Below are 25,061 nucleotides of genomic sequence, written 5' to 3'. Positions count from 1 at the left end.
TCCCTCCCGGGATGCCCGGCAGCCTCCGCACCCCGGGAGGGCGCGTGCCCTTGTGCTGGCAGCCCCGTCGCTGGGCCCCCGACCCAGGGAGTTGCCCGAGACGCCGGGGTGACTCCTCCCTAGGGACCGTCCCCCTCCGGGCCGCGTCATTCTCTCCACCCCTGGGCCCGACCCCAGCAGCTTCTCGCACGCTGGCCAAGCCGGGACGAGTCTCGGCCACCTGCTCCGGAGCCGGGGAGCCCTGGGCGCCAGCCGCCCGCGCGTCCGTCCGTCGGTCCGTGCGCCCGGGGCACATGGAGCTGCCAGCCAGCAACGCCAGCTGCCAGAACGGTGCGTGCGGGCTCCAGGGGACCCGGGAGCGCCGCGCGCTTCGCGCCTTCCCTTCCCCGCTGCTCCTTTCCCTCGCGTGCTCTCCTGCGGCGGCCCAAACCGGGGAGGGCTGGGTCAGCATGACCTATGGTCGGGCCGGTCTTGGGCGGGGGAGAAGAGCAGGGTTCTGGCTGACTTACCCACCTTCGGAGCTGGGGAGCTGAGAGGGGGCATGGGAGGAAAAGGGACGCGTGGGGCGGGAGGAAGCGGAGGCAGGCATAATTGATTGGAGCTGGTCAGCCAGAGGTGGGGGGTTTCACGGTGGTTTCTTATGTATAGTTGCTTCAGATTCTCTTACCTGCCCGGGTCTGGTTGTCTCGCTGGGGCCCACCAAAGACCAGGGAGAGGGGCGCAGACACTCACCACCGCCAAACCCAAATGCACCTTGTAGGAAAATGAGGGAAAGAAAACCAGGAAGGGCTAAGGAAAGACCCTGAGCTGTGCCTTGAGCTCTTACCAGGAATGCCGTGGTGCACTAGGCCCTTTACCCGCATTATCTCATTTAGTCCTTCACTCTAGAGGGCAAGTACGTATTATTACCTTGCTGTCTCCTTTCTGGAGAGAAAGAAACAGAGGCCCTGAAAAGCCCGATAATTTGCCCAAGGGTCCTGCAGTTGGGGGAGTGGAATGTAAAATTAGAGCTCTTGGATTCTCATGTTGCTATACCCCTTTCTTGATGTGTCTCCGTGTTCCTACCTCCCCTTGCTCTGGCGGCCTGTCAGAGAGCGTCGTTTCTCTAACTTCTCTTGCCCAGCGAAGTGTTCAAAGCCAGCTCTGTGGGTGTTGGCTGGCTTTGGTTTCCTGACCAACAATGCAGTCCACTTTCGGCCTCACCTTCCCCTGGGGAAGAATATGTTCCCTGGTCCTAGCATATTCTGGAAGAGAAATAGGAATCACCAGGCCCAACAGCTATTTGTCTAATGAGCATCCCCCCCAGAGCTGGATTTCCTTTGGCCATCAGACCTCTCTCTCTTTTTCTTTCTGTCCTTATGGGAAAACTTAATTCACTGGAGGCTGCCGAGGCCTTGGGTGCTTCAGCCTTCCCAAAACAGGCAAGTTCACCGTTTGGCTCCACCTCCTGGAGATGCACCTTCAGGAAGGCAGGTGAAGGGCGTGGGAATGGGATTGGCCTTCTTCTAGGGAGTCACCTTCCTTGGCCCATATCCTGGCTCTGGCTCATTTCCTGCATTCAGGGAACTCCCCAGACTCGACCGTTTGAGCTGAGGAACAGGAGTGAGAGGTCAGACCAAATCTGAGTAGGGATGGAGATGGCTTCTTGTCATACCTTCTCTTCATTGTGACACAGGTGTTAGGAAGAGAGATCACTCATTGCAAAAGACACATGGATGTCCCCAGTGGCTTCCAGGCCCAGCTCGGCCACTAGGTTTTTGTGAGACTCAAGCAAGTCCTTCCCCTCGTCTGGGCCTCAGTTTTCCTGGCTGCAAGTAAGAGAGTTAACCAGCCTGTCTCCTGGGCTCTCCAGCACCATTGTTCTCTGCTTCTGTGCCATGGGAGAAAAGGTCAACATTACTCTTTCTTTATTGGATCTAGATGCCACTCTATGATCCAGATACCGCCAATGCCAAAGCTGCATGACCTTGGACTTTGAGGCCCATCCAGTGCCGGCCTGTAGTTCTCATTGCTCTGAGGAGAAGTGCCTGGCCCAGGCTTCCATCCTTGGCGCAGGAGCCTGAAGTTTTGTGCCCCACAGTTTAAAAAAGACCTTCTACCGCTGGCGGTCACAAATTCAGATGCCTACAGGGGCTGAGCACATAACCCAAATGATTGAAGGGCAGCAGATACAGACCCCGGGGAATTGCATAGAACGTGTCCTAAGGGGGCAGCCACTCTCAGCGACAGTCAGTGGTGGGCTCTGGGAAGGTGCGCTCCATAAGGTAAACAGAGGCAGATCAAAAGCTGGATTTTCATGGGAAATCTGATTTTTTTTTTCTTAAAGATTTTATTTATTTATTTGACAGATAGATCACACGTAGGCAGAGAGGCAGGCAGAGAGAGGAAGGGAAGCAAGCTCCCTGCAGAGCAGAGAGCCTGATGTGGGGCTCGATCCCAGGACCCTGAGACCATGACCTGAGCCGAAGGCAGAGGCTTTAACCCACTGAGCCACCAAGGCGCCCCAGGAAATATGATTTTAAATGTAGGTAATGAATTCATAGTTTAAAACAACCCTCAAGAGACAAAGCGAAAACCCAGCCTGCCCTTGCTGCCTGCCCTGTGGGGCACCGGTAGCAGTTAAGAGCATGGCTTTGACATCACATGGAGAACAGTTTGGCTTCACTGTGTGCTGCCAGTGTCGTCTTACTCAGCTTACCAAACTTATCAGGGCCCCAGTTTCTTCAGCTAAAACCCTGGACATGATCCCTGTGCCATTTCCACGATAGGAATGCTCACGGAACACCCCAGAGCAGAGGAGCATGTGGTCGTGGCGCTGGGGAATTACTGGCTGTGATTTAGGTGGTTTTTCTGAACTTGGGCAACTTAGCTCCCCTGACAGAGGGCGTGCCCCTCGGGACCAAGGTTGTCCTATTGTCCTTAGTGTTTGTGCCAGAAGGCAAGCAAGGGTTGGTGGGTTCTGGGACATGAGGGCTGATTCAGGTTTTCAGGATCTCTAGGACTTGGAAGGCGAACTAAAGGGATGCTTCATGGGGCGACAGGGACAGTAATCCGTCTGAGGCTGGAAGGAGGCCCCCGCCACTGGCCACGGGCCCCAGAGGTCTTAGAATAAGGCCCAGGAATGGTCTGTTGTAACCAACAGGCTGCTTATATTTAGTTATCTGCTGGTTCTGAAGGGGCTGTGGGAGTTCTAGCCTCAATCCCTCATGTTAACTATCAGGAGTCCCACTTGTGGCTGGAGGTGCGGATATGGCAGTGAAGAGGCCACTTGGAGGGGAGACTCCCTGTGTGATCCTGAGCTATCCGAGGTCCAGAGGCTGGGAGGGGATGCCTCGGGAGGGTGGGGGGTTGGAATCAGTGATGTCTGAGAGCTTGGAGGACCCTGCTTGGTGTGTGGGGCATCAGAACACCTTAGTGGTCATGCGCTAGAGTTCTGGAATCAGGCAGTCTGTGTTCTTAGGCAAGGTGCCTGACATCTCACGGCCTCTATTTTCCCATCTATGAAATGGGAACTCAAGGCAGCACTGATCTGACAGATGGTCATAAAAATTGGATGAGTTCCGCAAATAAAACCCCTAGCCGGGTATAGGCACTCAGAGGATGCTATCTATTGTTGTTGGATTGAAGCCCCTTGTGTGGACGGAGGCCCACTGCGGCTGAACTATGGGGTATGAAACAGTGGCCAGTTCCAGGATTTTGAAAGCACACGGATGTCCCCGGTGTGACTTTCTTATCATGCTCTTCCCGTCCAGGTTCCCTGATCAGCCTGTACTGCTCCTCCCACCAAGTCCTGTGCCAGATCGTCAGCGACCTCAGCCCCCAGGTGCCCAGTAATGTCACCTCTCACAGCTGGAAGGAGAGGTTCAGGCAGAACTATGGCTTCTACGTTGGTCTGGGCCTGGCCTTCTTGTCCAGCTTCCTCATCGGCAGCAGCGTCATCCTCAAGAAGAAAGGCCTTCAGCGACTGGTGGCCTCCGGGGCCACACGGGCTGGTAGGGTCCTGGCAGGGAGGACGGGCATGGGGTGCTAGGCAGCGGAGCCCCCAGCCAGCCCTGTGAACCTCCCTTCACGAGGGTCCCCTGCGGCAGTTGGCGAGCTTAGCTTCCATGGTCTAGGGTTCACTGTTAACCCCGCTGGGAATCCAGTCCACCCTCAGGAGACCTCCCTTTAAAAATCCAACATTTCTGGAGAACTTCAAGATATGTTAATTGGGGTACAGATAAAGAAAAGTTTCAGGGCCAGGAATCCGAAACCCCAGATCGAGTCCAGTTTTATTTCTTACCAGCTCTGTCATCCTGGGCAACCACGATTTCCCTGCCAAGTGGGAATACAGATACCTCTGCCCAGAGCAGTGGTATCTCCAGTGGTATCACCGGTATTTCCGGTGGCCCCGCGGCCTCTCAGATGGAGCCCCTCACAGGCGACAAAAGAATGACTGAGGCTCTGTCCACAAGGGAGTTGTTGCAATAAGGTGTATATCTATGAACCCATTCTGGAGAAAAGGAAACATGTGTAAAAGAATTTGTTCGTTTAATTATCATTCACTGCATACCTGCTGTGCCAGGTCCCATGCTGGACATGGGGACCCGGGACCCATGGGGCATCGAGCCGAGTGGGGGACCCAGGCAACTGTTCCCCAGTGTGTGACATGCTCTTTATCATGGGGAAAATCCAGGACACTTAGGGGGTATTTTGGAGGGGCATGAAAAGCCCAGGCCAGGAGGGCTAGGGGAGGTTTTCTATAAGGTGATCTGGAAGCTGGGACCTGAATGATGAGATGGCTAAGGGAGGGGGGAAAGAGGAGGTCGTAGTAGAAAGGACAGCATGTGCAAAGGCTCCAAGGTGAGAGAACATGAGTGACATTAGAAGCTGAAAGTAGCTCAGGAGGGCTGAGGGGGTGGTGGGGTGGTGGGTAAGAGACGGGGGAAGGGCCAGATGGCAAAGAGTCTTATAAACGGGGTCCCAGAGTTTGGGCACACTTGTAAGTGGCGAAGGTTTTAGGCAGGGGACAGACATAGTTCCATTTACGTTTTGAAGAAATTCCTGGTTCCTGCGTGGATAAGGGATTAGGGCACAAACACAGCACCTAGGAGACCAGTTAGGGGAGAGAGAGAGCACAGCTTGGACTGGGGGAATTGCGGTGGGAACAGAGACCATGGTGGAGTCCAGGGATAGCTTTCAAAGGTAGAACTTCCTGGGTTTGGTGTTGACTGGCTTTAAGGGGAGGGTAAAACAGAGTAGAGACTGACTCAGCTCTCTGACTTGAGCGACTGGGGAGACGAGGGCGCTGTTTCCTGAGATGGAGAGTGCAGGATGAGCAGGTTTATGGCATCAGGATGGTTCAGGTTTGGACATGTTCAGTGTCGTGTTCTGTGAGACACTGTGTTTTGGAAGCAGACTCCTGAGATTCCAATTCTAGCTCCATTTCTGACCCAAAATACAATTTTGGGTGTCATAGTGTCTCCATTTGAGTGGGGGAACATGCCAGAAAATAAATACATTAACTCAAATTATAGTACCATGAAGGACAAGAGCTGGTGTGATGAAGAGAATCCCAAGGGAGACATCACAGAGATAAGGGGTCAGGGAGGGCATCTTAGGGGAAGCAACGTTCAAGCAAAGCCCCGAAGAGTGAGGGTAGATATAAGCCAATGTCATTAAGAAGACTATTCCTGACACAGAAAAGCAAAGGTCTTAAGGCCAAAAAGAGTTCCTCGTTTTAGAGGAGCTAGAAGAAAGCCCGAGTGGCTAGACAGTAGTAAGAAGAGAGGAGAGAGGTACCTTTGGAGATGGGAACAGGGTCAAAGCTATGAACTGGCTTGTTTAGGATTTTGGTCTTGTATTTGGAAGCCATTGGCCTGTTAAAAGCTGAGGAGTGACAGTATGATTTATATCCTTAAAAGACCAGCGGCTGCTCTGAGTGAATGGGTTATAAAGGGATGATGGCAGTGACACCAGAGGAACCTTGGGAGGCTGTGGCCTCACCCCAGGCCAGAGCGGGTAACGCCTTGGAGTCGGGTGGTGGCAGTGGACTAGACACATGTGAGATGCTCTTTGGAGAGGGAAACAGCAGGTTGGATGGAACCCAGAAGGTGGAGGAGGGGGAGAGTCGAGGGCGATTCCCTGGTTTCTGGCTTAAGCAGCTAGGTACATGGAGGTACCACTTACTGAGCTTCCTGTGGTGGGTCGGTGGGCGGGGTGCCCTTAAAATCAACAGTTCTGTTTAGGACAGAGTTTGGGATGCCTGTGGGAGATCCAAGAGACGTCAAGTAAGCAACTGGACATTCATCTAGGCTCAGGAGAAAGGCTCAGTACCCGTAAATGAAATAAAGCCAGCATAAAGATGGTATGTGCAACTTTGGGAATGGATAAAGTCACTCGAGGGGACCCAGAGGCACGCCCAGAGGACTAAGCAAGGGAAACATATATTGAACCCTTCAAGACTGGAGAGTTAAGGTAGAAAGGAGAAAGGACCTGAGAAAGCACGGCCAAGTTCTGACTTTGTGTCCATTCCTTTCTACAGTGGACGGAGGGTATGGCTACCTGAAGGACGCCATGTGGTGGGCTGGCTTTCTCACCAGTAAGTGGGCTCTTTCCTAACAACACTGACGCACTGATGGCAGAGGCGGACACGAAGGGGGGGGTGGTGGGACTATTTCTGTCTTTGTGCGAAGTGTGAATCTCAAAGGGAAAACCTTGGCAGCCGTTGCAGGTAGAACATCTTCCCCGTATTTCGGATCACATTCTCCACCCCAAGTCAGTCCTGCATCCATGAGACTTGTAACCCCAGAGAGGCTTGTAGAGAGCTGCTAATGAGAGCGATGTCATTACTCAACTAGCCTGGAAACGGAGGGACTCCAGCTACCAGTCGCAGTGTCTTGGCACCCCTCAGCCAGGTTTTCCATTCCACAGGCAGTGTGTTGGCTGACGTAGTGGATGGCTGGTCTGCCACTTAAAGTTTGCCCAGATTTACACATTCGCACATTACCCCCGCTTTCCACCCACCCTCGCTGGCTTTCCAGTCCTAATTCTTTCGAATGGAAAAATTAGCCAGCTTTCCATTTATAAGTCAGGTTTTGATCCCAGTCTTGGTCATGGCCACTGCATTCATCCTCTCCTCCCAAAGGGCAGACCCAGGTCATTCTCGACCAGCAGACACAGAAAACGCACTTGTAGTTGTCTGCAAACTAGAAACTCAAATGCGGAGGATACATTCTATGCATCTCGTCCAGGCTGTGGGGGAGTGTCAGAATTTCTAACCACCTGCCCACAGTTCCTCTGGGACAGATGGCTCCATGACCAAGTGGTACCTGGAGAATCAATAACTAAATGTTTCTTTGGTATTAACACTTCCTAGAGTGCACCGTGTAGATACAGGCCAAATATCGGGTGTCCCCGAGGCACACTTCACGGTGGCCTGGACTAGAAGCCAAGATGCCTCGGGGATAGGAAGGCGTCCTTCCGCCCCCATGCCATGTGACTTTGGACTCTGGGCCTAGCTTGCCCCATCTTTAAAATGGAAGGATTTGATCAGGAGAGTCTGGGCCTGACATTCCGATCAGATTCGCCAGAGGCAAAGCATAAGGACCAAGATTCTAAGGGAATGCGGGTTCGGGATTCTGGGAATGGTTGATCACTGAATGAAACTGTCTCCACCCAGGTTAGTTTGGGCTGGAGATGGGGCCTCGAAGCCACACTACCCTGTTTTTTCTCTTCATTTCCTAGTGGCTGCTGGAGAAGTTGCCAACTTCGGGGCCTACGCATTTGCTCCTGCGACAGTCGTCACGCCTCTGGGAGCGCTGAGTGTCCTCATAAGGTTATCATCTCCTCTCTTGCTGTCTCTCCCTCCTTCCTGTTTTCAATTTGTTGAGGTCTGGAGCTGTAATTGGGGTCACCTGCCGCTTGCAGTCAGGGACCTGGGTCGGTCCCAGCTCCCAGAAAGAGGCACTGTGCTGGTCCGAGTTCCGAGCCTTGGACTGTTGGCTGCTTCTTCTCTAGCATCCCCTCAGAAGCACGGCCAATAGAAGGGGCGGCCAAGTCCAGACCAGCTGGAAGGGCTTCCAGTGCCACCAAGCCGGACGTCTCACGTCAATGTCTTGGTGGGTCAGTAGGCGCAGCGTTCAAGCTGGAAAGCAGGAGCTCAAGATCGCCTCTCCCTGAGCTCTGACCTTAAGCTCAGCCACTCAGTAATTACATTACCATGGGCCAGCCCCTAAACTCCCCTAAGCCTCTGTTTCTGCTCTGCTCAGTGCGGATGATAATCCCTAGGGCGTTGCTTCAAGGACTAACTCTGTGGGCTTCCCATTGCCACCTTCTTCTCTAACTATAAGCATAGTTCCTGGGGACGGAGGGGGGTCTTGGAGCCCCCTTTGAAGCTGGCTGTGATGATTGGCTTTAACCTGGGTGCCTTGGTAAATCCCATAAAACCACACCCAGTACACACAGTTTCTTTTGTTTTTTGTTTTTTTTCCTACCATCTTGATTACAATTTTGTAACATTGACACAATCAAGAATAAACAGAGGCATGACTCACATCACACAGCTGGCTGATGTAGCCATGATTACACTGTCGCCTATCTGATTACTGTACGAATTTCCACTCTCAGGAAGTTGGGAGAGGTAAGGAATTCTCCACTGTGTGACCTGCCTATGCAAATGCCCCCAGCCTCTCTCAAATGCCAATGTTTTTGGTAGTTTTAGAGGAGAGACGGAAGACATTCAGAGGAGCTTGGACATCAATGCCCTCTCTCTTGGTACCTTAAACAGAACTTTGGGGAGTAATTCAGTCCTAGATCAGCCAACTGTCTTTTACCCTATGCTCATGTTACCTTCCTAAAGAAACAGAAAGCTGTCCTGCGATCATACCTGCCTTGTCCAGTTTCCCTCCCTTCTTCCTCACCTCTGCCAGCTCATCTGAGGATGTGAGGGAACGAAAATCATATCACCAAGGAATAGCGAGAAACTGGAGGGGTTTTGCCCAGGCAAGAGAAAACACAGGGAGGTCACAGGAATTCTCTTCAATGAGGGGTAGAGGAAAAATCATAGGATTTATAATCAGACAGAAACTCGGCTAAAATCCTGGCCCTGCTAATTACTAGTAGTATGACCTTGCCAAGTTATTTTAACTTTTAGGAGACTCAGTCTTCTCATCTATAAAATGGGGATAGTATATTTTACTTCTCAAAGAGTTATAAGATGTTAATGGAATATAATAAGTAGAAAATCCCGGGCGCGTGGGTGGCTCAGTGGGTTAAGCCTCTGCCTTCTGCTCAGGTCATGATCTCAGGGTCCTGGGATCGAGCCCCACATTGGGCTCTCTGCTCAGTGGGGAGCCTGCTTCCCCCCACCCCTGCCTGCCTCTCTGCCTACTTGTGATCTTGTCTATCAAATAAATAAATAAAATCTTTAAAAAAAATAAGTAGAAGGTTCCTAGCATAATACCTAGTACATAATATATGTAATGTATTATGTACCAGGTACATAATGTATTATGTACATTATACATTACATATATTATGTACTAGGTATTATGCTAGGACATAGCACCTATAATTGTCATTGTGGTGGTTTATATTGACATATACAAATGGAAGATCTGTTCTATACGAACCCAAAGAACTCAAGGAGCAGAAATAGGACATTGAATAGAAATTATCATATTTTTGGTAATTAGAATGAACCTACGATAGAATCATTTGCTTTGTGAAGGGATGAGTTGCTTGCCATCAGAGGTATATAAGTCAAGCCTGAAAGCGTCTGTTCGTAATGTTAAGGGGAGATGTGCTTACTGGGTGGGAAGATAGACAATGCCATGAGGGCTTTTGTGACTTCTCTGTTGGGGGATCCTTTTAGTGAAAGAAATCCACATATATGTCCATTCCTCCAGCACACACCAGAACCCTCCCATAAATGAGTATCTATTTCAAACATCTTGTGGGGGAGAGTAGTGAGTCCTGATCTGTTCTTCTCCATGAATGCTTGCTCAGCCACCATTTTCCTTCAGGACGCTGGGAAAGGCCCGGCTGCTAATCCCTCTCTCCCATGTCCACCTGCAGTGCCATCCTGTCCTCATACTTCCTGGGAGAGAGCCTGAATCTGCTGGGGAAGCTGGGCTGTGTGATCTGTGTGGCTGGCAGCACAGTGATGGTGATACACGCCCCGGAGGAAGAGAAGGTTGCCACCATCGTGGAGATGGCTGCTAAGATGAAAGACACAGGTAGGACCCCGCCCCGTCCCGCCCCGTCCCGCCCGCGGAAGCTGGAAAGCACAGGCGATGAACCCCAGGGAAGGTCTCACTGGGTGCTGACCGTGCCAGGTGCTGCCCCTTGGAGGAGAAGGAGGCTAAAGAAGGAAAGTCGGGGGTGGGGGGGGCGAGGGCTTGTCTTAGGGTTGGCTCACAGGCTTCCCAGCCTGATGTGTATTGATGTCATTTATTCTGTGTTTATTACGTACCAGGCACGGTTCTAAATACATTCTATGCATTGTCCTGGTATGTTCAGGCCACTGTAACAGGATACCACCGACTGGAGGGCTTATAAACAGCAGAAGTGTATTTCTTATACTTCTGGGAAGTCCGAGATCAAGGCCCTGGTTTGGGCCATAATTGGGTTCATAAATGGCCAACTTCTCTCTGTGTCCTCACATGGTGGAAGGAGTGAGGGAGCTAGCTCTCTGGGGTCTCTTTTATAAGGACACTGATCCCATTCATGAGGGTGCCATCTTCAAAGGGTGCCACCCTCCAAAGGCCTGATGTCCAAATACCATCACATTGGGCATTAACAGGGGTGGGGGGAATGACACAGTCTTATAGTTTGCATTATCTCATTTAATCCCACAAAAAAAGATCTATGAGAAAGGTCCTATTATTAGGTCTATTTTACAAGTAAGGAAATGGAGGTTTTGCACTTTAATTAATAACCTGCCCAAGTTATTTAAAAGTTGTGACATGGGGCTGGACCCTATGTCTGTCTAACTTTAAGGGCTCAGGTTTTTAGTGCTATCTCCCATGACCAGGGGTAGAAGGTTCTAGAAACTAAGCCCTCCCTCTGCAGCTTGGTTTTCTGTCTCCCACCCCTTCTGAAGGGTACATCGTGTTTGCTGTGCTTCTCCTGGTGTTCTGCCTCATCCTCATCTTCGTTGTCGCTCCACGCTACGGACAAAGGAATATCCTTGTCTACATCATCATCTGCTCTGTGATCGGAGCCTTCTCTGTGTCTGCTGTCAAGGGCCTGGGCATCACCATCAAGAACTTCTTCCAAGGGATGCCAGTGGTGCGGCACCCCCTCCCCTACATCCTGTCCCTCATCCTGGCACTCTCTCTCAGCACTCAGGTCAACTTCCTCAACAGGGCGCTGGACATTTTTAATACCTCGCTGGTGTTCCCCATCTACTATGTGTTTTTCACCACGGTGGTGGTTACCTCCTCCGTCATCCTCTTCAAGGAATGGCACAGCATGTCTGCAGTGGACATTGTGGGCACCCTTTCTGGCTTTGTCACCATCATTCTGGGTGTGTTCATGCTTCACGCTTTCAAAGACCTGGACATCAGCCAGACCAGCTTGCCCCACATGCACAAAAACCCAACCCCCTCTCCCACCCCTGAGCCCACCGTCATCAGACTGGAAGACAAGAATGTCCTTGTGGACAATATAGAACTCTCTAGCACCCCATCACCAGAAGAGAAGCCCAGAGTATTTATAATCCATTCTTAAAACTTGGTGAGTGAGAAGATGAGCTCTACGGTATAGCCTGACCTCTCCATTTCAGAGGCACCTGGTTACTTTCGTCCCCACTGTTACCAGCGGGCTCTCTTTTCTCGAGATGTTCATTTATACCTCATCACTGTTTCCAGAAGAAGCTTCCCTACCCAGTGAGTGGTGGCAGCAGAACTTCGTGGAAACAGCCTCAGCGACCAAATACATCGGTGCCAGCAGGTCCTTTGGACCTCCCTTCCCACTTGTGTCCTCGGTGCCATCCCTGCGTTGTGGGGAAGAAGGGAGAATCTGACCCGTTGAATGTAGCACAGGCCAAGACCTTCCCTGAGATGCTGGTTGTCGGGAAATCCTTAGTGCTCGCTCTCCTGAGACTGAATCCCATTCCTCCGCCCAAGGAGGAAGAGCGTTGCCAGAGGCCCAGACAGCAGCTCCTCACGCCTCCCCATCCAGGACTGACTGATGTGAGACGTCCTGCTGCTTTTGCCACTCGGTCTCTGGGGACAAAAGCATGACCTCAGATGATCTTCTTACGGTGAAAACCACCTGATGTCTCAGGGACCATTTGCAGCAGCCCTGTTCCCCGAGCACTCCAGCCTGGAGGTCAGCGTCTTTGTTTCCGTCCTTCCCCAGACCCACCCCTTCTGTCTCTCTCTCTGTCCTAAGGAGTCGTCACTGAGGCATTTGGGCAATTACCTTAGGACTCAAAACAAAATGACAAGAACAACGGTAACAGAAGGTCCTCCACAGCCAGTGTTTCATTTCGCCTCACTCTGGAAAGAGAACCGTGTTTGCGCTGGTCTTAAAAGTAGTCCGGCTGTCGTCATAGAATTTGGCAGATGCACTTTCCTTTTCCTCAAGGAGTCAACCAAAATATGATTTGGGGAGATGGGGAGAAGGAGGAGCAGCATCAGAAATTGGCAGAAAGCAGCCAGAAGCCCTCTAGAAACCCGGAGCTAACTTTTGTGTTTACTCTGGTGCCCAACCAAGAGCCCAGGTGGGAGGGGCTCTGGGTAATTTCTGGGCTGTAGCCTCAGGTGCCTGAGCAGTGGGATCCGCTTTGAACTTGAGTGACCTGTCAGGTTGTAAGCTTGCCATGGGGTGCATTCTGGCTGTTGATCTGATTGCAACCAAGTCCCCAGGGCCACTGATGAGCTCCCCGCCCTGTGAAATAGCAGGTCATGACTGCTCCAACACCACCTGCTTTGGGGACCACCCTTAGTCCCCTCACATTTGACCAGAAGCATTCAATACACAAGAGCAGCTGGAGAGAGTTTGCTTCCTGTCTTCTTTCTAGCTCCAGGTGTTGGAAGGACCATTGAAGGGGAAGTAAGAGAGCCAGTATGTCTATAAAGAGGGAAGGCTTGATCCTCATCCCCTGGGTTGAGGACACAGAGCTTCCCTGTATAACCCCGTACCTGTGTCCTGGGTTGACGCCCCCTCCCCTGAGCACAGCCAAGCCGGGGCCGGACTGTTGTTGGCCTTGAACCTCCACAGGTTCGTCTGACCGACAGACTGGTTTCCTGCACCTCCAGCCTCAAATCCCCGGTTTTTAATGAATGTGGATTTCTGTCTGTGGCTAAAATCAATGCAACATGTTGGATTTTGAGAATGGCAGTCATCGAAGGGCCCTGAGAGTGTGGTCTGCGGGGTCAAGAATAAAGACCCTGAGTACGTTTACTCAATACTTGTGTCTTGGCCTTCTTTGGATGCAAAACAATGAAACTGGTTTGTCTGGGGCCGGGGAGCTGGTACCCAATCTCTGCAGGGTTGTGGCTGCCAAGTAAGTCCCTACAGTAACTTTTGCAGCCACCCCCTCCCTCCAGTGGGAAAGACCGTTTGGGGAATAGTCCATTGAAAATATTCATCCCTTGTTAATGCCTGAGCCCGTACTGGGAACCGGGCACAGTACTAAGTTTCATGTGAATTCTTTTAGGTCCTCACAAATCCCCAAAGTAGATACATTTTTCAATCCCCATTTTATATACAAGGAAAGGGTTACAGGGAGGTTAAGTAATCCCCCAAGGTCACGCAGTCAGGAAGATTCAAAGTTGATATCCGGCTCCAAGTCTTGAATCTGAACCAGCAGGCAGTCCATCTCCCGGAAGGACTAAAGAAGCCTGGCACTACTTGATTCTTTTCTGTGATCTGTGCTGTTTCCCCTGTGTAGACGGAAGCCCCATGGGAGTTGGTCTTTATTTGCTGCTTATTCTCACTGCTCAACACATAGTTGGCACTCCTAAAAACATTTATTGAATGTAGGGACAATTCTGTTCCAATAGTCCTTCTTTGCCCAAACGTTTGGGGGCCAGCTCTCAGTCCAGATCAGAATTAAATGAATCCCCCCCGTCCTGTCCGGAAGAGCAACTCTAAAACCGTCATAGCAATTTCTGAGCACTTGGCTTGTGCCAGGAACAGGTGGGTGCTATCACGGGGTGCACTTTCCTGATGATCACGACACTTTTGAGGGAGGTGTTATACCTCTATGGTTATCTCCCACAGTGTAGCAGAAAGAGGCTTCAGGTTCTGGAACTCATCCACTCTCTCGCAACTAGTAAGCAGCAGAGCTGGGACGCAGACCTCGGTCTGTCTGCCCAGGTTTTGTGCATTCTGTGGCTGGCCAATCTAGGACTGGCGGCTAGTTTAGATGATGGCGTTAAGCAGGCAGCAGGGTTTCGGTAAGGGGCTAATTTCTTGAGCAGGCATTGCAGTAGTCAAAGCATTTGTGTTTGATGCCTTTGAAATCCTTAGGCAATCTCAAAGCCCTGAGAAGTTAGAAAAATAGAATCAGATACCAAAGACCTCTCAGGGCTTTTGTGAGGATTAAATGAGATCATTCACATAAAGAAAGTAGGATACAATGCCAGCTCAAAACTCAGTGGATGTTAACCTGCTCTCGTGGTTATTATGTTCTCTCTTGGAGAACCTTAGAACTGAGGTGGGGATCAAATGAGAGAATAAGGGTGAGGTCCTTTTGCAGACTCGGAGGCACTACTGGATGTGAGCTGTTGTCACACAGGGATCTGGAGTCCAAAAGCCTACTCAACCCCAGGCTTCGCTCTGTACCTGCCCACCCAGCCCAACAGACCTTGAGCAAGCCCCTCCCCCCCACCACTTTGATGTGCATCTGACCTATAGCAATAAGAAGAGGAGGCGAACACAGGATCTTGGTTGTCTCCTAACCCAGTAGTGTAGCAAGACAAGGAACACAGCAGAGACTCCCAGATCATTCATGCCTTTATGACCCAAGACCCAACTAAACGAGACCAGCCTATGTTCAGGGACAGAGACAAATAGCCCCCTCGACTGGTCATGGAAAAACCCAGGGCTTTTCTGTGGCTTCAGGCCTGACAGGTGGACTGATGGTCTTTGTGGGAACTCTTCCGCCACGTCCCCATGGGATGGATCCTACCCAGGCTGAGCAGGGGGAGATTAAAGCAAACACAAAAAAGAACCGCCAAACCAGACAGCATTTCAAATGACAATTTACTTTAATTAAATACAAACAAGGAAAAAAGGCACCATGGCCCATTCAAGTATTTTGCATAGATGTACAAATATTGTAAACAATTAATAGGCGGACAAGAGAGAAAAGGATCTGTTTTTCGTGAACGATCTCCAAATAAAAAGAAAATTCACATTGCCCTAGATCCCAGACACATACGTACACACAGTGGATGGTGTGAGAGGCTGCACAGAAGGGTGGCTTTGGGGACACTGGCTTGGATTCTACAGAACCCCTCTTAGCAAGCTTCCCTAGGGATGGGGCACCTTTCCAGTTGGCATTCCCTTGGGTGCCCAGCAGAGCTGTTATACACATATTTAACACAATCATGACTTTAGAACTGGTCCCCAGTGTGAAATATGCAAGTCTTCCATACCCTTTGCCAAATAAGAACAAATTTGGACATAGGCGAGGGGAGGTTTTATTCAAAAGGACTATTGCAAGAGACAGCAAGGGGCTACTGCAGTGGGGAGAAGGGGCTCCCCCAATCCTGTAAGATCTGCAAGCATCTCAGAGCTGGGGCAGAAAAGGGCCTTTTAGGGAAAAGTCAACGAGGCTAAAAAGAATGAATGGCAAGTAGGTAGTTACAACTTGGAGCCAGGCACATGGGATAAAATCCCCCAGAGACAGGGAGCAGGAGTGCTAGCCCCTTGAGGTTTACATCTCAGAGACGGCTCCCCAGTTCTTAAGGAAAACATTTCCATTGTAAAACTGGCAGGCTAAGTTAGTGTTTAAAAAGATTTCTATCCAGCTCCATCTGAACAAAGGGCAGACTCCACCAGACTTTAGTTGGGCTCCTCTTCTCCCCACATGAACTTGGACCCACACTCAGGTCTGAGCCAGCACCAAACACACAGCAGCCCCTTCCCGGGGAGGCTGAGCTTGACAAGGACGGCCCCACTGAGGTTCTCTCTGGCCAAGTCTACTCCAGCGATCAGAGAAAAGGCCCCTTCATTCTGAGCTTTGAGATGCTCGTGGGATCTTGCAGGAACTCCCTTGAGCAGTCTCCCTACTGCTAGAGCCCATGCCCGGATCACAAGTTCCCTTTCCCCTCCTTGCAGTAAGCCTTTCCAATAAAGCCCCTCTTAAGGCTGTATTTGCTTTCATTTGTCACCTCAAAGCAGCACTCGGGCACAGGAGGGCAAAAGGACCTCGCAAGGGCCGCTCTTGCTCCGGGCAGCCTCCCCAGCCTCCGCCAAAATGGCGACTCCTAGTCCCTGAACACAGCCAGAAGTGAAACTGTAATTAGAGCCCGCTGCCAAAAGTCTTCATCAAATTTTAAAAATTCAACCTTCTTCCAGTTCACAGTACAGTTTTACGGGTGGAGGTGGTATTAAAATAACAGAAGACAAAAACAGAAAAACAATAACATACAACCCAGGGCTCTTTCCGGTATGGATGCAGGGAGGGTGGATTTCAGGTTCGAAAGGCTCATGCAGCCACAGTGGCTGTGGCATTTTCACTTCAGAGCCTTCGACCTCCTCGTGTCTGGGAGAAAAGCTGGACATACCACAGGAACGTCTGGGAGGCATGCAGGTGGGTAGAAGTCTGATTTTTTTTTTTTTGCCAAGGTGTTTTCACCTTTACTTTTGAGGGCCCCAACCCTGAGGCCTGGGGCGTTTGAAGTTACACAATTACACAGAAGGCTGTCCCCTGACCTAATCAGGCAGCAAGGAAGGTGGAAACTAGCTCTGGGGATCAACCAGGGCCCAAGTCTGGGAGACAGAGGCATGAGTAACAGTCTACCTGAGGGAAAAGAACCTCATTTTCCTGAGATCTTTCTAAATCCACCCCATGTGTGTTCCCAGGTGCGTATGCCAAATCTCCCACTAGTCTAAAACCCGAGAACATCTATTGAGCACCTGTTGTATGCAGAGAACTGTAAGGGGGCCCTGGGTTGGTGGTTGGGAGTGAAAGCTCAAGCTTCTTCCTTGCATTGAGGTTTTCAAGAGTGAACAACGGCTCACTGCAGGAGGTGGGGACAGCACAGCACCCTTCTGGGGGTGGGAAACCGTCACCAGAGAACATCTCCAGTGACGAGTCGTCCACTTTAGCAGAGCACCACATAGCCTTCCTTCCCTGCGCCGGGGCTGGGGGCGGTTGGTGGGGGGCGGGTAGTACCCATTGGAGTGCCATTTCCACAGCTGCTCCAAGTTCTTCCTGTAAAGGTCAGATAAGGGCAGTGACCAGAGGAAAGAACACAAGGAAGTGGATGATAAAAATCCTGGTGTTCCCAGCTCCGATTCTGTTCCATCAAGACAGTTGGCTGCTTCTCTACAGATCTCTAGAGACAGGTCAGCTCTCTGCTCAGAGGGCAATGATCAAGCCTCAAATAAATGACCAGGCCTAGGGACAGGCTGGGGCATGGCCCCTTTGCTGCCATCCATCCCTGAGGACCTACCTTCGATTTCCATCAGGGAGTAGAAGGTAAGACCTTCACCCTGCCGAGGCCACAAAACACAACGGCAAATAAAGCTTCGACGCTCTTGAGACACTCTTAGAACCACATGGCAAATCCAGTGGCCAACTCTTGAAGCAGGCTCCTCGCTTGTAGGTCGCGAGCACCAGGTCTCCAAGAGGCTGAAGTGCTGAACGCCCACTCACCACACATCAGGTAGGTCAGGGCGGGGAAGAAATCTCTGAAGGAGAAATCAAAAGTGCCGAGCACTTGGAAAGAGAAGAAAAGAAAAGGCAACCAAGAATGATTCCGAGTTGAGAGCCACAACCTTTGGCGTTGGCTCAGAGGAGGTCCAAGCCTGGTGCTCCCTCTGCTGTCTACACTGCCCACAAGTAGTACCTGTCAGAGTCAGGGGGACCCGTGTAAGTAAGGGGAGGTGGGGCTTTCGGGGAGAGGGGGAGGAGAGGGAACTTCTCTTGGTCACATGTGGCACAGACCCAGGAGTGGTGACCTCAGCCAAGCCCTGGGCAGGGCCGCGGTGGAAGCTGGTTTGACCTCTCTCAATCTCAGAGCTAAAAGGGATGAGTAAGCATCTGGCCTCTGTCTAGCTTGGGACTTTCAAGGAAGACAGAAGCCGTGGAAAGCTCTGAGACATAGGACGTGGATGGATGGCTTCTCCAACCCAAGCCCTGGGCCGAAGGGCTGAACAGGACCTTTCCCAGCTGGGCTTACCAGCTCCGACAGCCCAGACCATCCCCACTGGCACCTCTGAGGTGACGGGCCAGCAGGAGGGAGGTTGGAGAAGAAGCCACCATTTATCCTCTTCTGTGCTCTCTCCTCCCTTCCCCAGGGCAGTATATTGCACAAAACAACGCTTTGATGCCATCGGATAGTAGTCTCTCTGGGCCTCCCAGGAAGCCAAGGAGGCACCGAGTCAAGAAGGAGATTTCCGGAGATGCAGTGGTTCTGGGAGGAGGGAAAGAGAGGAGGAAGGACTTGGAGGCGGCCAGACATGCTTGTTCCAGACTCCATGGCCAGGATCCTCTGGGGGGGTTTCAGAGTCCTCAAGGAAAGGCAGAAGCTCCTTCAGAGGGGTCTAGGTCTTTGAGCCGATCATCCCCCCAGCCCTCTGCGATCTGTATTCAGGAAACTGTGGAAAGACAGAGAAGACAGCGAGAGAGAGATCAGCTACATGCTGGCCGGTGGAGTCAATGGGAGCTGTCCTCTGGCTTTCGGCTGGTCAGGAGGATAAACCGACCTTCGGGTAAGAATGGATTCCCATAGAAGTCTGTCACCATGTCTGTGTGTCCACTGTCAAGCCTCCAGCGAGAAGCCAGGTGGGGGCCCAAGCTGCAAGTCAGCCTGCAGACTTCCCGGACCTGGTGGGAGCCCAGGGCAGTCAGCCAGTTTTCTTGCCTCCTCCCCTCTGCCCCGACTCCCGGACTGGCAGCCTGAAAACGTCAGCTCCAGGGAAGAGGTCAGAAGAGGGGCCCTTTGTAAATCGCCTCCCATAAGCTGGCAGAAACGAATTGCCTTGACATTTACAGCAGCCTGATGGGGCTCGAGAGCAAGTTACTCAGAGTCATTCAGCAGGAGAATTGTAGACTGTCTGGAAGCCACCATAGTTCAGCCTCCTAAGCCTCACCTCTCATAGGAAACCAAAAAACTCTAGCCCTAACTTAAAGGATAGTCATACAGGTACTAAGTAACACTAAGCTTTTGTCCTTGGCTTTTGCTCTGGAAATTCACACCCCTGCTAAAAGAGGCAGGAATTGGTCTGTTTTCTCAACCACATTCTTGCCTCCCAGAGCCCCGTGGCCCCAACTTATGCCTTGAGGGCTTCCAAAGACTTCTAAAGACTCACCTTTGGGACAGGTGCTCCCAGAGGCCGGGGCTGAAGAGGGGTAGTGGCAGTGGGCTGTAGGATGGAGGCACCGCCTGGTCGAGGGAGGCTCTTGCGGCCGGGCACTGGGTTTGCTGGGAGGGCCTTCTGTGGCGGCCGCGGCCTGGAGAAATCCTGCGGAGAAAGCCACAAGCCTCACTTGAAGGCCAGAAGGGCCTGTTTGAAAGAAAATGCTCCCCAAATATTACTGATTCAAATCAGAGGAGCAAAGAGATATACTGCATGGCCCTATTTAAAAACAAATTGTGGGGGCTCCTGGGTGGCTCAGTGGGTTAAAGCCTCTGCCTTCGGCTCAGGGCATGATCCCAGCGTCCTGAGATCGAGCCCCGCATCAGGCTCACTGCTCAGTAGGGAGCCTGCCTCTCCCCTTCTCTCTGCCTGCCTCTCTGCCTACTTGAGAGCTCAGTCAAATAAAAAATACAATCTTTAACAAAAAAAAAGAAAAGAAAAAGAAATTGTGTGCATATGTCTACAGTTTTAGGAAAAAGCCTTTCTGGACAGCAAGTTGGCATTATCTGTTAAAATGAGAAATGGTCATTCTCCAATCTGATCATTCCATTTCCTGCTATTTGCATAGGCGCCCAAGAACAAAACTGCAAGGATGTCGCTTGCAATACTGTTTGTGACAGCGAAGCCAATCACAAAGAGCCCAAATGACAAGTTAGTAAAGTTACATAGTGACAGATGAAGTGGTGTTTGAAAAGAAAAGCAGGGCGTACAGCTGAGATGGAATGATGGTAGAGAGCCATTACAAGCTGACATACAAGTCGGAGAGGACGGTTTACGTAAAATAAGTCACCACCTTGCCCCTCCATCACCCCCACCCCAATGTCAATGTAAATGTACAGAAGAAAGTCAGAAAGAGTACAGACCAAACTGATAACAGAGGTTAGGGATGGGGTGTGAGTGGGGAGGGGGTCATCCAGGGGAACATTCAATTATTTTTAACATGATCATATATGTGTATTACTTGAGTAGATTTAAAAAAAAATTTTTTAAAGAAGAAAACATGTTTTCTGTACTGGTTTTCTGTGGGTGGTACAATTAAAGGGATCTTCACTTTGTGCTTTTGTATTTGTTTTGTTACCTTCTCAATAAGGTCTTCCCTGACCACCTTACTTAAAATTACAACACCCCTCACCATAGTTTTCAGGATTCCCAGACCCTTTTATCCCAATCTCCTTTTTATGGAGGGGTCATATGTATCACTTACTCCTCCTCCGAAATACCATACAACTTACTTATTTCGTCTTTTCTGCCCTTTCCAGCTGCCACAAGACCAGAAGCAGGGGCAGAGGTCCTTGTCTGTTTGGTTCACTGATCAGTGCCTAGTATACAGTAAGCACTCAACACATATTTGTTGAATAAATAAATTTCTGAGGGGCACCTGGGTGGCTCAGTTGGTTAAGCCCCTGACCTGCCTTCAGCTCAGGTCATGATCCCAGGGGTCCTGGGATCAAGCCCCACATCAGGGTCCCTCTGCCTCTGCACCTCCCCCTTGCTCGTGCTCTCTCTCTCTAATTAGTAAACAAAAAATATTTTAAAAAATAAATTTCTGAGCTAGTCAAAATTCTTCAAATATGTATTTCTTCTGCAATCCATTTTTTTTTTTTTTTCTTAAACAGGGTGAAATGGACCATACCACCACTCACAGATCCCTAAGACAACGAAGTGTGAGACAGAAGCCAATTTCAGGCACTGGGAGTTCCGGGGCCCAAAGCCCTTGATTGTTCCCCTTCCTGAGGTCCCTAGCAGGCCTAACAATGGCCAAAAGGCAAGCAAAGGGAGCGGGTAGGAGCAAATCAGAGAAGTGGGATTTGGGGAAAGAAGCTTCTCATCTATCAGAAAACAGAGCAGACACTAAAGCTCAAAGAACAGAAGACTAGCAGAGTCTTGTAACCCAAAAGCCATGCTGTCCAACTCCGTCCCTTCCCCCAAGGACAATGCAATCCCCCACCCTTCCAGCCCAGACAGCTGCCAAATGGTGGGGGCTGCTGGAGGCCGGGACAGAGACCTTCTGAGGGAAGGCAACAGCTGCGAGCAGATGTCAGGCTGCTGTGGGAAATGCTGTGTTCCTGAGCTGCTTGCCGTGCCAAATGAGCAATCGCGGAGCAGGGCGGGTGTCTGGGCGGGAGCCGTGCGGGCAAGGCAACACCAGGCCTCCCGCAGCAGCATCCTGCCACAGGCCACACTGCAGACCCAGCTGGGCTCAACCAGGGACCTCAGCCAGCACCGCCAGAGGCAGAAACAGCCATGAGATGCTCTGGCCCACTGCTCACTCAGGGGGGCAACACCTCCCTCAGCCAAGCTGCGTGAACCAGACACGGGGGGCATCAGCAATTGTTCCCCAAGTCCCATCCGTTTTCTCTCCTACGCATCTCCCGTCAGCTTCGATCCAGCCCTCCTGCCGCTCCCTGCTCCGGGCTACCGTCCTCTCTCCTCTGGGAGGCATTTAAGCCTTCCAACTAGCATGTCGACACCCCCCGTCACAGCCCCTCGCATCAGCGATTTATACTGCAGCTGGAGGGAAACTTCCATTTTTTAAAACCTGTGTTTTAGAGTTGAACTGTCATATGCATATAAAAATGTGAATAATAAATGTACAACTAGATGAATAATCATGAAGTGAACACACCTATATAATCCCTACCCAGGGCACGACAGAAGATTAAGAGCCCCAGGAGCAGCTGGGGGTTCCTCCCAGCCACTGCACCCTGCTCCTGCCTAAAAGGTAGCCTAAAGAGCAATCCCTATAAATGGAAAAGTGGATCATGTCACCATGCCCCACCATGGCCCCCTTCCCAAGGAATGTAGAGCAAAGCCCTGACTGGAGTCTGTGGCACAATCTGGCCCTTCCTGATTCTCCAGCCTCATCTCATAGCTCCTTGGGCCCAAAGGAGCTCCCTATTGGCAGGTTTCTGGACCAGGAAAAAGCTCTCCTCTAGAGGTCACCTCCTCAGGGAAGCCTTCCTAGATTTCCCAGAATAGGTCAAGTCCCCCTAAAACACTCTTTCTGAGAACCCCGACCCTCTCCTTCTCAGTACTGATCCCCAGTGTAACTACGCATATTGGGATCTCTTGCCCAGTGGAATGTGAGCCCTGTGATGCTGAGCTGGTGTCTGCTTTGCTCACCGCTGCCCACTGGGGAATAGAAGAGCTAGCAAGCAGTGGAGCTGAGATCTAGACCATGAGTGCCCCCAAGGCAGGGTGGTATCTCATTCAGCTGGGGGAACCCAGGGCCCAGATGAGGAGCTGGCACACAGGGTGGTAGAGTTTGGAGTCAGAACTAGATTAAATCCCAGCTCTTCCAGCTCCTAGGTTGCAGCCCTAAGTCCCCAGACTTTGGAATGAGACTGTATTTGGAACAAGGGACTTTAATGAAGCAATTACATTTAATGAAGCTATGAGAGTGGACCCTCATCCAGCCTGACTGCTCTCAGGAGGAGAGAGAATCTGGACACAGAGATATCAGGCACGAAGGAAAGACTGACCGAAGACACAGGAGAAAGTGACCACCTGACCTGCGAGCCAGAAGAAACCAACCCTGCCGACAGCCTGGTCTTGGTTTCTAGCCTCCAGAACTGGGGGAAGACAACTTTCTGCTCTTTGAGCCCCTGGTCAGGGGGTCGGTGGGACTCAGTTAGGGCCCCCGAGCCAGCTAATGAACTCTCTGCCTCCTCTCCTCATTTCTGCCCTTTTGCTCTTTTCCCTTCTCCCCTCTCCTCTCTCCCTGCCAGGCCTTCCCCTCCCTCCCTTTCTGCATGACCATTTTCCATCCCATTCCTGTCTCAGAGGAGAAAAATGGGGGGCCGGCAGCTTCACGTCACAGAAGCAAACCTGAGGAGCTCGGCTCTGCTAACCTGTGGCGCTGCGCCGTGTCCGGGGGACCCTCCCACAGCTTGGACCAACCTTGCAGGGTCAGCCAGGCCCCAGTGGAGCCCCTAACCATGCTCAACAAAAGCTGTCCCAGGAGGAAAATAAACAAGTTGCCCATCTCACTTGAGCGGTCACCCCCAGAACATAGGATGGCTCTGGAAGGCACTAGGCTCAACACCATCCAGGGAAATGTGTGTGTCTCTGGTGCGGGAAATTCTGCAAGAAGATGCAATGGGAGCCATTCGAGCACAGACAGACCAGATAAGAGGCTGCTGGCAGGTGACTCACACCTTCCAGGGGCCCCTGACCCTTGACCTGCCCTTGAATTAGCATCCCCCGTCAGACTTCCCCATTAGCAGAAGGTACAATTTGGTGGGACAAGGACTATGATGAGAGAAGTACAAGGGCACCAGAAACAGGCTTGAGGGGTCAGAAAGGGCTTCTTGGGGGAAGTGGCCTCTAGGAGGACATCTGAGGAGGAACAGGAGCTGGCCGTGGAGAAGTGGGGGGAGAGGCTACCAGGCAGAAGACGAAGCATTTGCCAAGACAGAGAGGAGCACAGGGAACTGAGGGAGGTTCACTGTGGGAAGAAGGGAGGTAGTGGCTGGTGCAAAAAGGCCAACCCAGAAGGAAATCCTCTGTAGTGGAGGGTGGGGTGGGTGCCTGGGGAGTCCATTTCTCCACGCTCACCAGTCTCCCACTCTGGGTGCTCCCTGCGTTTCCCAGAATGCAGGGAAGGCGGTCCGCTCCCGTCTCAGAGTCCCATCCGCGCAGCCTGCCATTCCCTATTGCTGGCGGCCCTGAAAGCACGGCCCCAGTCCAAGGCTGCTGGGAATCCGCTTACCTGGGAGAGAATGCAGTTTGGGGCCGGGGGAACAGGCCGGCTTGGAGGAGGACCCCTGGATGACTCCTTCCGCTCTACTCGAGACCCAGCCCCCGGAGAGCTCCTGGCGGTCCTGCTGAGCGGTGTCAGCAATGGCGCAGGTGGGGAGCCACCGTGCAGGTAGTCGGGAGGGGGCCGAGGAGGAGGCTGGGAGGGCTTCCGTGGGGTCTCGGGGGTGTTGGTCACCTGTATGCATGAGACAAGGGATTCCTGAGAAACAGGAACCCTCAATATGCTGCAAAACTCAGAGAGCCCTTGCACGTCTCACCGGGATGGCCGGGGGCCAAAGGGAGGACGTGTTGATGTACCAAACCCCCAGGGGCCCAGGGGTCAGGTGCAATCGTTAAAGTCCTGAGGGGATGTGAGAACCAGCAGAATCTCTCTCAAGCCAAGAAAGTGGCTTTTGTTACCAATCCCACAGGCCCACAGAAAGCTCTTGGGAAAATCCAGCTGGGTCCTGGGGATAAAGGAAAAGCAGCCAAGTTCAGTGGTGCAAAGCCCTTACCTTTCGCTTGCCCTGGGGCGTCTGCAACTTAAACGTTGGGTTGGCGTGGCCAGTTCCACTGTTCTGAGACATCCTGAAGGGACAACTAGTAACAAGGATGGGGGAGAAGGAAGAAGAGGAATGTTCATCGAGGGTTAGTGTCTGAATTCCCTCTGGCCCAGCATGGCCAGTAAGAAGCTAAATCCCCCCATGTCTGCTCTGGACAACGTGGGATTAGTCCCCCTGAACCCCTGCTTCTTACGTGCGGAGACACTGTATGGCCAGTAGAGAACTCTCAAG

The 25,061-nt window shown here is 51.6% G+C and overlaps 2 protein-coding genes across 2 annotated transcripts in view; one reads left to right on the top strand and one right to left on the bottom strand.

Moving 5' to 3' along the window:
• The first annotated feature begins 249 nt into the window (after positions 1 to 249).
• Positions 250 to 13,397, top strand: NIPAL4 (NIPA like domain containing 4). Its single transcript, XM_044230546.1, has 6 exons — positions 250 to 330; positions 3,753 to 3,992; positions 6,524 to 6,580; positions 7,726 to 7,816; positions 10,057 to 10,217; positions 11,084 to 13,397. Exons 1-6 carry the CDS (start codon positions 294 to 296, stop codon positions 11,710 to 11,712), a joined length of 1,215 nt encoding a protein of 404 aa, XP_044086481.1. The 5' UTR covers positions 250 to 293; the 3' UTR covers positions 11,713 to 13,397.
• A 1,784-nt stretch (positions 13,398 to 15,181) lies between these two features.
• The window catches only part of ADAM19 (ADAM metallopeptidase domain 19), a 79,677-nt gene continuing 69,797 nt past the window's right edge, over positions 15,182 to 25,061 (bottom strand). Inside the window, exons 20-23 of the mRNA XM_044230532.1 lie at positions 24,783 to 24,867; positions 24,239 to 24,463; positions 19,480 to 19,632; positions 15,182 to 18,765 (exon numbers count right to left, since the gene is read on the bottom strand). Of these exons, the coding sequence (XP_044086467.1) occupies positions 18,712 to 18,765; positions 19,480 to 19,632; positions 24,239 to 24,463; positions 24,783 to 24,867 (517 nt within the window). The 3' untranslated portion in view covers positions 15,182 to 18,711. The remainder of the gene's footprint in view (positions 18,766 to 19,479; positions 19,633 to 24,238; positions 24,464 to 24,782; positions 24,868 to 25,061) is intronic.

This window comes from Neovison vison, chromosome 1, assembly GCF_020171115.1.
Source record: "Neovison vison isolate M4711 chromosome 1, ASM_NN_V1, whole genome shotgun sequence".
In the NCBI taxonomy this organism is placed as follows: domain Eukaryota; kingdom Metazoa; phylum Chordata; class Mammalia; order Carnivora; family Mustelidae; genus Neogale; species Neogale vison.
This window is presented reverse-complemented; position numbering and strand designations above follow the sequence as displayed.

What these genes read in the sequence shown, in the direction of transcription:
- NIPAL4 (XM_044230546.1), top strand. Translation starts at nt 294, where the DNA reads ATGGAGCTGCCAGCCAGCAACGCCAGCTGCCAGAACG. An exon ending in CTCCGGGGCCACACGGGCTG is followed by an intron (nt 3,993 to 6,523) that starts GTAGGGTCCTGG and finishes TCCTTTCTACAG; the next exon opens with TGGACGGAGGGTATGGCTAC. An exon ending in GTGGGCTGGCTTTCTCACCA is followed by an intron (nt 6,581 to 7,725) that starts GTAAGTGGGCTC and finishes TTCATTTCCTAG; the next exon opens with TGGCTGCTGGAGAAGTTGCC.